The following is a 12,960-nucleotide window of genomic DNA, read 5'->3' as shown; positions in this document are numbered from 1 at the left end:
TAAAGGAGAGGGCAGCCAAAGAGAATGACTTCTCTGCAAGTGATGCAAGCTATTTAAAAATAAAAGCTGGAGTCTCCAAGCACACACTTGAGAATTGGGGGAGGAAGCCCAAGCCGTTAAAATGATAAAGAATACAGCTATTAAAAGTAAGTTTGTTTCTATGTGAGGAAAACAGAATCCAGGTGAAACAAAATAACCCTACAAGCCATCAAGTTCAGGAAAGGCAGGAGTCATTTCTGGAGGCACAGAAAACAAACCCATCTTCAACCAGTATCAAGAAGTCAATCAGACTGCTTGTAGGTGGAACGAGATCTTTAGGGTTCCTTCCAATCCAAACCATTCCTATGATTCATTAGTGTCACACTATGGGAAGCAGGAAGGAACAGCAAAAAGGAACATGTAACTTAACTGTGGTTGAGTGGTTGAGGACAGAAATGCCAAGGGAAATCCAGGCCTGGCTGCCTCAGGCACAAACGGGTAAAGGCCAGTGCAGCAGCACCTGACACACCCAGCTGTGCTTCCCAAAGGATACTGTACAGCTTCCGGTCCTTGGACTCGGAGCGCATGCGGCTCAGCTGCTGCTTGTGGCAGCGCAGGCTCCAGGGGTTGTAGCTGATCTTCTCAGAGCTCAGGCCACTGTTCCCATCCAACATCTGAAATGGAACATCTGAGTGGATGTGCAAGTCCACCCTGGGACTCTTCATTTCCTGGATGCTGCTGGTGTAAAGACAGAACAAACCCGCCTGTTAGAATCCATCAGTTCTTCACACACTTACGACTGTAACATCCTCCCCTGGCACATAACCATCTCCTGTTCCTTCTCCTGCTTCAGACAATGCAAATCTTCTTAAAACCAAATCCTCAGCAATATCCTGGGCTGCAGACCCATGCTCCAGGATCTGGTCTATCTAATATCTCTGCTAATAGAGTAAACAGGATCACTTGTTGCTCTGGAAGCTCTGGCTGGGGTGAGGAGGTAGAGGACCCATATTCAAAACATCTTGGGAAGAAACCCCTGGGTTAATAACCAGATGGACTGAAGAGTGTTCAAATCTGCTCTGTATGCTGTGGTTCTACATCTGATACACTGCCAACAGTTATCCCTACGTCAGAAGCATTTCATGTGGATGAATTGGTTCTGAACCCAACAAAATTCTTGACACAGTCTGCAGTCCCAGAATGTGCTGGGCTAGCAAATGCACAACAGCCTGGCCACCTTAGGGAATCGCAAAACATCCTCAACCAAAGGAATAAGGAAGAGAGACCTCCCATTATTCATGTTGTCACTGGGCCCTCCAAGTTTTACCTTTCAGTGCTGTCACTGGCCAGGCCAGGCTTCTCCTCCTTGTGCTCGGTGCCACTGCCTGACCTGTGAAGGCTCCGGCGTGAGTGCTTGCGCCGTGGCTGGTCCCTCTCTGGTAGATCATCCTGCTCCAGAGCCTCGTTCTCCACATAGGGATAGGCCACCAGGTTAATGTAGCCATCACTGTCTCCCTCAAAACAGACAGATACCACACCTGCCAGGGAGAAATAACATGTCAATTCTCCTGGAGGAGGGAATACACAACCATTATCAACCAAATGTTCTGCAGGAGAGAGGAAAATGTAGCTCACAGAGAAGCAAAGCAAACTCAGAGCAATGAAAGAGGGGGAAGCTCTGCCACTGCAGGAAATAAGGACAAAAGTGCAGCTGGTAGGCTGAGGGTGTGATTTATTTCCTTCCTTCAGTCTTGCAGCAAATGTCGTCAAACTGGAGAGTCAAGTACAGTCTGCCAAGATGCTGAGGGGAGCAAAGCATGTGAAATAATATCTAGTTTGTTTGGGTAAGTACCTATGTCCTGCAAAAGCGTTCTTGCTGCTGACAGGGACATCACTGGCCAAGCAGGACTGTGCTTTCTCTGCTAAAGGAGCTTTCCAGCATCAGAGCCATGAAGTACAGAGCCCTAAGGCTGAGGTGACACCTGTCACTCTTATCATAAGTCAGCCAGCCTCACAAAAAAGGGACCTGCAAAGGCCCAGGGCTTCCTAGCAATAAAAAACAGGGGTCTCTGGAAGCATAACTACCTCTGCCAAGTGCAGGCAAGCAGGACCATGTGTTCTGTCCAGTTTTACCTTCTGAAGGCTTCTGGAAAGCACCATAGTCCAAGGGAAGTTTTAGATCTTCCACAGCACAGATTCAGAATATATCTGGCCAACCACAGAACAGGACCGCTGACACTTCCAGTTAGGGCTGACATCTTCATTTCTGGGACTGCCCCAGCCCTGAAAATGAGGCCATCAGCCCATCTCCTGATGTGCAATGACAAAATGTTTCATTAGCTTGTCACTAGTATTGACTATCTGCCAGGAGTTTCAAATGACAGATGCACTGAATCAAATGATTCATCACAAACGTGAGGAAACCTTGCCCTGCCCAGCTGAGGTAGGCCATCCTATTCCAGTCCTTCCTTTCTCCTTATCTGCACAGTACAATGTTAACACGGTGTCTCAAACACAATTCCAGAGCAGCTCAGGACTCCAGAATGTCACTACATAAATGCTATTCCAAGTGCTGCCTGGATGTGCTCAAGATAGCTCTGTGAAGTCTTACAGTAACATCCGGGTGCTCAGACAGAAAATATCACACCCAGTGTTCCTCTCCCCCAGATCAGTAGGAAAGATTTCTAGGACTATCAGGAATCTGCACAGGATGAAATCTCACACTGGGATGGACGTGCACATCTCATGCCATTAGGGTACCAGGAAGTACCTGACCTCAAGAAGACAAGAGTCCATCTGGACTATCAGCTTCATCAGTTTTAAACACACCTGCCCTGGAAAAGCTCACACCATATGGACTATAGGAACTACACAGGCTTCAGTGGGAGTTCTGGTGGGACACTAGAGCACTGTGTGACCTCAGAATGGCTGGAGGGTAAGAGAAGACCCATCTGTTGCAGACTGTACCCCTCACTCACGACGACCTGTGTGCAGGCACGGGGAGGGAAGCTGACACTGCTTTGAGCAGCCAGATGCAAAGGCAAGACCCTGAACAGATGGTGGTCACAGCTGTCCCCAAAGCACCACCTTCCCAGTGCCACCTGGAGACAAAGCAGCAGAGGGAACAGGAACACTGAGCCCCACAAAAGCCTACCTGACCACATCACCATCCTGAACACAAACACACAAGACTGGAAGCCTATCAAGCTTCTCAAAGACACAGCTGAGCTGCCAACCTCCCACAATGACACAGGCACTGGAAAATTCCACTCCTTCAAAGCAGCTGGGAACAAGGTTGTACCTCAGCACTGGGAAAACCATACTTCCTGCTTCAGCAGCTTGCTGCTAGGGGTCCATAAAAGAGATGGGATGAGGAAGCAATAAATTATGGAACTGGAACGTGCAAACGCTCAGCCTATGATCTCGCTTCATTAGCTCAAGGTCAAGGCTGTAATTGACAACAACTTGGTAATAAAACTGCTTCAGTTACACATCCATAATCTTAAACTCTGGACTACAACTGTCACACTGCATATTCTCTATCTAGAAAGAGGAGCACATTCAACTCAGTGTGCCTACAAAAAAAACAAACCAGCTTTCTCCTTTCCAAGTGCCGCTATCAAATTGCCAGCCTGCCAAAGGGAGTTGAAAAAAAGCAAAATGACAGCAAGACAGCAGCAGCTGCAGGAAAATGGAAGGGTTGTAACTGCATTCTGGAATGCCTCACCTTTGTACTCAGGTGTGAACTCCTTCATTTCTGGGGGCAGGGATTCATAGAAGCGCTGCTCCCTGGTGATGAGGGGCTTGCAGACAGTGTGGTCGTCGTAGCGCATCATGCTGCTGTGCCCGCCCACCTGGTGAATGAAAGGCTCCAGCAGGACCCCCCGGTCTCCAGATCGAGTGGCATTCTTGCCATACTTGCCCACTTCCATGGTTTGACAAACACACATTGCGTTGGGCACTTGTTGCACTCTTGGAGCATGGGGAGAGCCACATGGGCTGGGAGGGGTAGCTCAGCAGTCAGGCAGCCACAGGGGGGAAGTCCTGGCAATTTGCTTCCTCGCAGTGATCTGAAAAAGCAAAAGGGATTCCTGTTAGTAAAGGACCACTTACACTCACTCCTTGTTCACTTGGAGAAGCTTATGGTGTTTATTTATAGATCCTCTTCTGTTTTCTGTTTACATCCTGCTTGTTCCAGCATGCTCCTCACCACCTCTTTAATCCTACAGGTAAACACACGCTAATTTGGAGGCAGTCCTATCCAGAGCTCCTCCAATAGGATTGACAGTAGATAAGGAAAGGAAGAGATATGGCTATTTTGAGCCTCCCATCTTTAGAAAATATTATTTCCTTCCCTGTTCATTTTATTAGTAAGGCAATGGAGCAGACTGTGAACTATAGCCCACACCTTCCTATCAGTAATGGTGACTGACATAGGCAGTACAAACATTCCCAGAATCTGAATTCCCCTCCTTGTGCCTCTGCACTTTTAACATCTAAATGACTAAATAATTCTTGTTCACTGCTACTATCTCAGTGTTTCTTCGCTTCTCTTCAGGCACTGATATGAAAGACACAGAGTATGACAGTCATTCTGTCACTGCGTGTGCACTGGAACTGAATGGATTCTGCTCAGATTCTTTCCTTTATTACTCTCAGTCTTTCAGGACAATTCTCTAATGCTTTCATAGCACCTATATGCACAACAAGGCCCTGATCTCTAGAGGTAAGCAAGATATACCAGTAAATCCAAATGAGATTATAAGTGCTTTAGAGAAGCAGATGCTCTTTTAATGTTTGCAGAGTGCCCGGTACAGCCACAGGACGATCGAAAAGTAAAGCTGCCCAAATTCTCTCCAGATGACTTGCCCTTTCCAGCTTAGATTACAGCTGCTTGTGAGGCTGCTGGGGAAAATGTCAAAGGATTTCCTCTCAAGGATGAGTTATCCAAATGTTGGTACAAGAACCAAGTGGTGACTACAGTTTCCGAATGCATTGCATTTCCAGTTTCTTCACACAGCGACAGCCAAGGGCAGTAATTTAAGAACTGAGAGATCCTGGAGGCCCGAACAAGGACACGGCTCAGGCTGTTCCTCATCTGGCCACGGGATGTCTCTGCAGCTACACAACAGTGCCAGGCCAGGGCAATTCTGGATGAACACGAGCTCATCTCCTCCGCTTCAATCCAGCCACGTCAGAGATGAAGCTCAAGAGATTCAAAGGAAGGGGTGATACTTCAAAACACGTCTATCCCAATCTAACCCAAATTCCCCACCACAGGACAATGCTTGTCTCTCCTTGTCTGCTCATTCCTGCTTGCTTCCTTGCACTGGGTTTTTGGATAGTATGAGCGCACGTACATTTGAGTTGAATCATCTCACTGATCCCATGGAAAACATTTCCTTTTGTGGTTACGTGACCACACCGCCACATTCAGTGCAAGGGGAATAACGAGAATATTTAGCTGGCTTTTAAGGCAGGAGCCAGGAAATAGGAAGGAAAAAACCCCACAACACAGATGGTCCCTCTCTGTAGCAACTCACATCAAAGTCTTTTTCCCAAACTCACTCAGAGCCTAAGCTGGATTACAAACAAAAACATGCTGGGGATTTCTCTCATCCCTCTTATTTGCTTTATTAACAAGAAGAAATTTCAGCAGCAGACACTCATAGATGTTTTACTTGGGTTTAACACAGTTAATATTCAAGAACAAACAAGGTACCACCATCTGCAAGAGGTCAGCCCTTCACAGATTCCATACAAATATTTCACAGACTGAAGTCTCCCATTCCTGATGCAGCTCTGTCTTGAATTCAATTTTTTACTTTGACAATGACTAAAGTAGAGCTTTCAGCTATTCCAAACAATACAGAAGACAACTTCATACCTTCCTGTAGTTTAAACTTCATAGAACACTAGAAATACAAGATTTAACTGACAGTTGTCACACTCAGGAGACATGCACATGATGCTCGGACTGCAGTCATCTAAGGGCTGCTAAGAAATGGCTGTGGCCACCAAGCATCCTGGGCTCACTGCCAAGTCCCCCAGCACCTCCAGGAAACCCCAACATGACAAGTTCTGGGTGCACAGGCTCCCTGGGAGGAAGTGACAGCCATAAAACAAAAATATTCTGAGGCTGTGACACAAGAGAAGGAGCTGGGCATCAGGTGGGGACAGAGTCCAAAGCCAGATACAACTGCTCCAGGTAAGCACTCACACACTCTAGAGAAAGTGATACAGGCAGCATTTTCCCACGTTCAAGTGAATGTGAGAAAAAAATACTTTGTGGCAAGCAGCATTTCAGAGGCAACATTTGTAAAGAGGAAGATTTCCATAGGGCTGGAGACACACTTTATAGCTCAGATACAGATTACTGTTTTTCATCAAACTAACTCAAAGTAAAGGGCCATTACTAAACATGGACACTATCCACAAACAAAGACAAAAGAATCCCAGCAGTTTCAAACGAATATAAAGCAGAAAACTATTTGAAGTCCTAAATATTACTCATCCTTCGTCTGTTAAACAAAGGCATGAGTTCAACTATTTTAGCTGGCTTATAAAATTCAAAGTCCTTCCAATTAAACTGCAAAACACAGTGCACAGTCCAAGAAACAGCTTGAGGGAGACCAGTTCGTTTAAGCACATCCTATAGTATCCTCCACCACCACCACTGCAGCTCAAGCAGTAGTGAAACTCCTGGGCCAGTTTAGCACCCCCTTCCAACAGAATAATCTCTCCTTAACAAGACAAAGTGCCCACTGAGCTGGACTCCGGAGAGGTGGTGGGGTGGGGTTCAGGAGCAGAGTTATCAGCAATGTCTCCTCTGAGGATGTAACTTAAAGGAGACCGAATTAGCCTTGGAGGTCACCACACAATGAGAGGTGAGGACAGGGAGCTGCACTGCCATGGGTGTGACAATTACTGCTGAGCACACCACAATGCTGATGTCCCTACTCTTTATAATATAGCCATCTTGTATGGGAACACTGGAAACGCTTCTCTTCCCTAAATAAAAAGGGGAACAAATGCTTTAGATTGTGATGTATCACACAGCAAGAACACTGACTGCCCTCAGCAGCTTGGACATCCGCGTTTCCAGCACTGACTCTCCTCCAGCCCCCAGGCCCCGCCATGCCCAGGGCTGAGGCAGATGGCCACTGACGGCTCTGGAGACAAGCCACAGGCAAGGGATAAATACAGACCTCAACGTCACGATGACATAAGCTGGACTTTCCCTGAACAACCCCAGAGCACTCAGCAGCAAAGCACAAGAATAGAAAATACCAGTATAGCAAACAAGAGGACTACAGCATTTGGTCAATTGGTTCCTGGTGAGCTAGTCTCATTAGCAAAGAAAAGCAGAAGCATCTGTGCTAAAAAGCAGAGTTGTTTCTAGTCATGCTGGATTGGATGAGGTATAAGAAAAAAACCCCAAACCATATCAAACAAAAAAAAAAAAAAAAAAAAAAAAAAAGTGCTTCCCACTGTGCTATGAGATCGACTTCCCAGCACAAAAGCTGACCCCCACAGGTCTGAGACCTATCTGTCTAGTCAGCAGTAAATGGAGATGAGCCCTGGGACACAGGCAGAGAACACAACTCCAGGAACCTGCAGCAACACTTAGGATGTAACCAGAAACATTTGGCCTTTGTGGTATCCAGGAAGGTACAAACTTTCCTAGCTTGCTTGAGCACACAGCTTTGAAATCCTGAGCCTTCTCATGCACCTTGTCCAACACTTGAACTGTGACCAAATACTCCTTTTTGGACAGGCTGCTCTCACCATGACAAGTGTGGCTTGTCAGATTGAGGCCACAAAGCAGAATACAATCTAGATACATGCATCCAAAGTGGAACAGAAGTCTTAGGAAAAGCTGCTCAAGAATGCCAGCTGAGGAGAATGGCAACAGTGAGGCTTGAGGAGGAACTGCAGTGAACAAGGGCTTGGAGAGGACAATAGCCACTACCAGGCATGCTCCACCCTATGCCATGAGCTGAGCTTCCTTCACCAATCCTCTTTCTTCCTCATCAACAGGGCACATGCACCAACTGCTGAAGTGTTGACAAGGAAAGAGCCTGATCTACTTAAGAAAGAGCTTGACTGAACCTAGAGAAAAGGAAATAAAATTAAGCTTATAGTACAAGCCCTTAGACATACCCTGTGTTTCTGGCTCCTAAAGATCTAAAGGAAGACTGTGCTGGTTTTAGCTGGGAGACTTAATTTTCTTCCTTATAACTTGTATGGGGCTGTGACTTGGATTTGTGCTGAAAACAATGTTGATAATAAGAGATTTTTTTTGTTATTTGTGAGTACTGGTGAGCAGGGCTAACTGAATCAAGGCTTTTTCTGCTTCTGACACTGTTCCACCAGTGAGGAGGCTGAGGGTGCACAAGAAGCTGGGAGGCAACACCTCAACTAGCCCCAGGGATATCCCAGACCATATGGTGTCAAGCTTAGCATACAGAGCTGGGGAACAAAAAAGGAAGGGGGAAGACGTTTGGAGTGATGGTGTTTGTCTTTCCAACTCACTGTTACTGTGAGATGCTTTCCTGAGGATGGCTGAACACCTGCTTGCCCATGGGAGTTTCCTTGTTTTACTTTGCTTCACTTTTTTTTCCCCTTGTTTCCATGAGTTCCTTGTTTTACTTTGCTTGTGCATGCAGTTTTTTCTTCACCTTAAACTGTCTTTATTCCAACCCACAAGTTTTGTCACTTTTACCCTTCCAATTCTCTCCCTCACCCAACCAGGGATGTGAGTGAGTGGCTGAGTGGGGCTGAGTTGCTAGCTGAGGTTAAACCACAACAGACTATTTGTGCCATACTTCTATCACACTGATCACAAAGCTTCAGCACTTCTGCCAGCAGCCTGCAAGACCAAGAATTTTCTCCTCTTCTTTTCTTAAGAAAGGAGCGGAAGCCAAGCCTTTTCAGCTCTTTCTGAAGAAAGAGTGGCTGAGCCATGTACTTTTAACTCTAGCTGTAATGCTGAAACCACTCACTAAAACCAGTGCTTAGATCTGGGGTTAAACAAGGCTTTTTTTTTTTTTTTTTTTCCTTAGAGGCCAGATTAGCAAGAATTGGAAAGGTCCTTCTGCTGTCACCTATGCATAAAGCATGGCATGCTTTCTGGGAGGGATGAGGTACTGGGACTCCCTGTTAGGGATTCAGACCCAGGACACAGACAATACCCATCTTCTCACACTGGCATGCTACAGTGGTAGCCTCTCTCTCTCTGTTCTTCTCTATTTTTTTTAAGTCAACTCTTATCTCACAGCCATGAACAGGAAAGGTTTGTCACATTCAGCAACATATGGAGTAGGTACTCTGCAACATTTTGTGAACACCTGTCATGCAGCTGTCTGTACATGGGGGTAACCCAAGCTGGGGCTCAAATGGCCTCTTCCATCTTGTATTTTTGTCTGGCCTGATGCTGGACAAGCTGGCACTACTGTGATAACATCATGCTGGGGAGCAGTGGAAGACTGCATGTAACAGGGATGATATTATTTAATTCCCTCGCTGCTCTTTTCTCCAGGCTTCCCCTTCCTCACTGGAGAAATGCAGCACATTGGCAGGAGGGCACAGGCTGTCTGGGGACCTGCCAGTCCTTGTCATTGCAAAGGCTGCAAGAAGGGACAGCTCTGGTCTGGTCATCACCACTCTTTCCTCTCCAGTAGGAGGGGAGGATGAGCAAGAGGGAGCTGAGCTGCTGAATCCTCCTGCTGCATCTTGCACAAATACACCCTGCCTTGGTAGAAAAGGGCACCTTCCTTCTCTGTTCCAAAGCACTGGCTGCAGTCCAAGCCTGAGAGTTTCCACAGCAGCAAGATCTGACAGCATATGTACAACAAAAGGTTGCTTTATCAGTACCAGCCCAGAAGACTTTTTTTCCAAGCCTGTGCCTAAGACAGCAGGGTCATCCAATATCAGCTTTGCATTTTATGGGAGAGATGAGATTATGACACATGCTTTCTAGAGAAGGGCTTAGGGAAGATCAATGCTTGTGAGGCCTCATTGCTCAGCTTTCTGTGAGCTAATTTCTGGCTTCACATCATTTACAAAGAGGAAGAAGTCTCCACAGGTTATTTTTAAATTATTCTAATGCAAAAGCTGCTGTTCAGTACAGCTTTCCAATCCAGTGGTCAGAGACAGTTAGAAAAGAACATACTTTCAACAGTCAAAAGCCACAATGAATCAACCTAACCCATCAAGAAAAGACATTTTTAAAAATTTACATTAGTGCAGGGGCTCAGAAACTGATTAACAGGCAGAAAATTGTCCTTGCATTCAGAGCATGACGGGGAGAAAAGAAAAAGATTCATGCCATTCTCATTGAAGAAGCCTGGCTCAAAGACTAAACCAGAAAGAATTTGTAACTGAATAAGCAGAGGGAACAATTTTACCTCCTGTCTCAAATTTTATGCTTAAAATTTTCATTTAATATAAAGTATATCTACTCTTTAGTCATAGACCTTGGCCTCTTTCCTGACAGCGAGGCTTAAATAAGGCAGCCACAACCCTTAGAAATTCCTGCACAGTCATCCAGGTAATGATGACCCAAATGCCACCCCAGCAGGAAGATGATGGAATGACTACACTGAGTTCAGCATGAGGAGGAGTCCATTCAGAAACTGCACTTTCATGTCAGCTGTGGGTACCAAATTCTACAATCTCAACAGCATCAGAAGGCAGGATGGATGAGCAGGTAAATACACCACACTTGCTGACAGCAAGAGTGAGTCAGAGCTGGTGATGGCTGTGCTGAACCAGAGGACAAAATGCATTGCACAGTGAGCACTGCTGGCAGGAAGAGGGAGGTGTGATTTTGTGGGAGCGTGGGCAGAGCTCAGCCAGATGGATGGCACAGGGAAGGGCTCAGCACTGGGTAGCTGCCCCACCAAACTGAGGAGAAGCCACTGCAGTCAGGCAAGCAGGTCTCAGGTTTGTGTTACAACAGGGATGAAGAGAACAACTGGCACCTCCTAAATTTTCACTTGATCTTCTCCTGGCTAAAACCACCCCAGAAGACCTTGAAGGCATCACACCACAGCCAAGGAAAACAATTTGGCCTAATCTCCTACAGAGTAACTGCTGGCCTCCAGGATGAAAGGTTCTGTCGTCATCCACATGTGCAAACACCCCTGGAGCCTGAGCTCCCACTCACACCTCCACACAGACTGGGCAAGGAGAAATGGTTGTGCACCTCAGCCTTGTGTCCCTCAGACTCCTAGCTAGTACAGACACCTGGAAGCAGAGGGAAAGATGGGACAAGATCCTTCCACCTTCTGTAGAGAGGAAACAAGAGGGAACTTCCAGCAAAAGCACCAAAATCCCAGAAAGAAGAAGCACTTGTGCAGAAATAAGAGCAGTTTTTTCAGGCTTCAGAGAGTGGTTGACAGAAACCGAAAGGAACAATCAATGTGCTGCACCTTACACTTGTCACACAGAGAAAGCAAAGCAGAGGTGCCAAAGTGAGGATTCTGCAACAGGAAAAAAACCAAAAACAATCAACTCCCCCAACTCAAGATCAAGGGAACACACAGTTTCAGACCTTATGTGGGCAACCGAAAAAAGAGAAAGAAGATGTGTTTTCTGGCTCTTTGCCCTCCACAATCCTATGAAAAATAAGGAAAGATAAGGGAAAACACAAAAGAGTAAAAAACCCAAACTATAAAATCTATTTGAAGATAAAAGTCAAGAAAATAATCTTTTTTTTTCCTCCCCTGCTTTCAGAATGTGTAAAACCAGTGAATTAAGGAAAAATACTCAGGTGAACACCTAGGCCTCCAGCTCTCTGATAGGGAAATGACAATGAAAACACATACATCAAAAGTTTGGTCTGCACAAGAAAGAAGTGCACACTGATACTTTATTCACCCACCATGTTCTCTCTAGGCTGGTAAAACAGGGCAGTTTTTGGGTTGAAAAAAGCTTGCTTGTCTTGGTTGCTCTATAAAGTGATCCTCCACAATGGAACCAATGCCATCCAAATGCCTAGCTTAAAAAACTCACCCAATATTATGTAGAGATTCCTTCTGGCACTGATTGAGCCAAATCAGTGTCTAACTCCTCCTTCAGTTATTTCTTCAGACCATGGTTGCACAGGCAATCCTTTGACATCTGGAACAGCATGAACAGCACCCACCCACTCAACTCTGCTGCACTGGCACAACTGTTTGCAGCCTCACCATGAATCAAACTAGGGAACAGATCACAGTTAAAAATAAACCAGTACTTTGCTTTGTTTTATTTAAGGATTACTTTTCAACTCAGGTCAGATCCCCAATCTATTGTACAGCTGTACAAACAGTTGTATCAGCACAAGGTGCCTGAATTGCTGATGATTATCCTTGTGCCTAAAGCCAATGTTTGTATTCCCAGCTCACCTCATTTCATGGCTGCTGTAGAACAGAAGCACTGACCAAACTGAACACGTAGGGGACTTGACTGCCACTGCTTGCAACTGTGGAGGGTCTCTTCAATGAGACAAAATGAGGTCACACTGATGTCTGTCCTACAGCTAAGGCATGGCTACTGAGCTCCCTCGAGCTGTTGCTTGTCCAAAATTATATGTCATTTTTGCAGTCTGCATGCTGAAATAAACATAAAAACATGACTAACCAAGTCATTAATGCGAATGAACAGCTTTGGGCCAAGTTCTGAAACAAAACTCTCCCAGAAATTGCATAACCACTAACTATCTTGGTAATCTTCCATTCAAGAAACACAAGCCTACGTGATGTGCAGATTCCCACTAATTTGAAGACTGTGACATTCAAAGAGTGAACAGGGGAACCTATCTGCAGTTTTGGCAACTCTTCAAATTTCAGCTGAATTTTTATTTGAACATGGAAATACAAACAGAAATACTGACAACCAGAATAAGCACTAAGCAATGATGCCATGCTAGCACACTTTAGAAAGAACTATGAGAGAAACATACTGAAGATTTTCCAAATTACCAGCTCAAATACT

At 45.6% G+C, this 12,960-nt stretch overlaps 1 protein-coding gene across 4 annotated transcripts in view; it reads right to left on the bottom strand.

The window, feature by feature from the left end:
- IP6K1 (inositol hexakisphosphate kinase 1) overlaps nt 1-12,960 on the bottom strand; it is a 36,546-nt gene that overhangs the window by 4,305 nt on the left and 19,281 nt on the right. For 3 of the 4 annotated variants that reach the window (XM_014869722.2, XM_088171647.1, XM_088171648.1), the window contains 3 exons: nt 3,707-4,049; nt 1,307-1,517; nt 533-717 (listed from right to left, as the gene is read on the bottom strand). In XM_014869722.2, coding sequence (XP_014725208.1) covers nt 533-717; nt 1,307-1,517; nt 3,707-3,929 — 619 coding nt within the window. In that variant the 5' untranslated portion in view covers nt 3,930-4,049. The remainder of the gene's footprint in view (nt 1-532; nt 718-1,306; nt 1,518-3,706; nt 4,050-12,960) is intronic. The other variant, XM_014869727.2, reaches the window with a different exon arrangement.

This window comes from Sturnus vulgaris, chromosome 11, assembly GCF_052056855.1.
Source record: "Sturnus vulgaris isolate bStuVul1 chromosome 11, bStuVul1.hap1, whole genome shotgun sequence".
NCBI classification, from domain to species: Eukaryota; Metazoa; Chordata; class Aves; order Passeriformes; family Sturnidae; genus Sturnus; species Sturnus vulgaris.
This window is presented reverse-complemented; position numbering and strand designations above follow the sequence as displayed.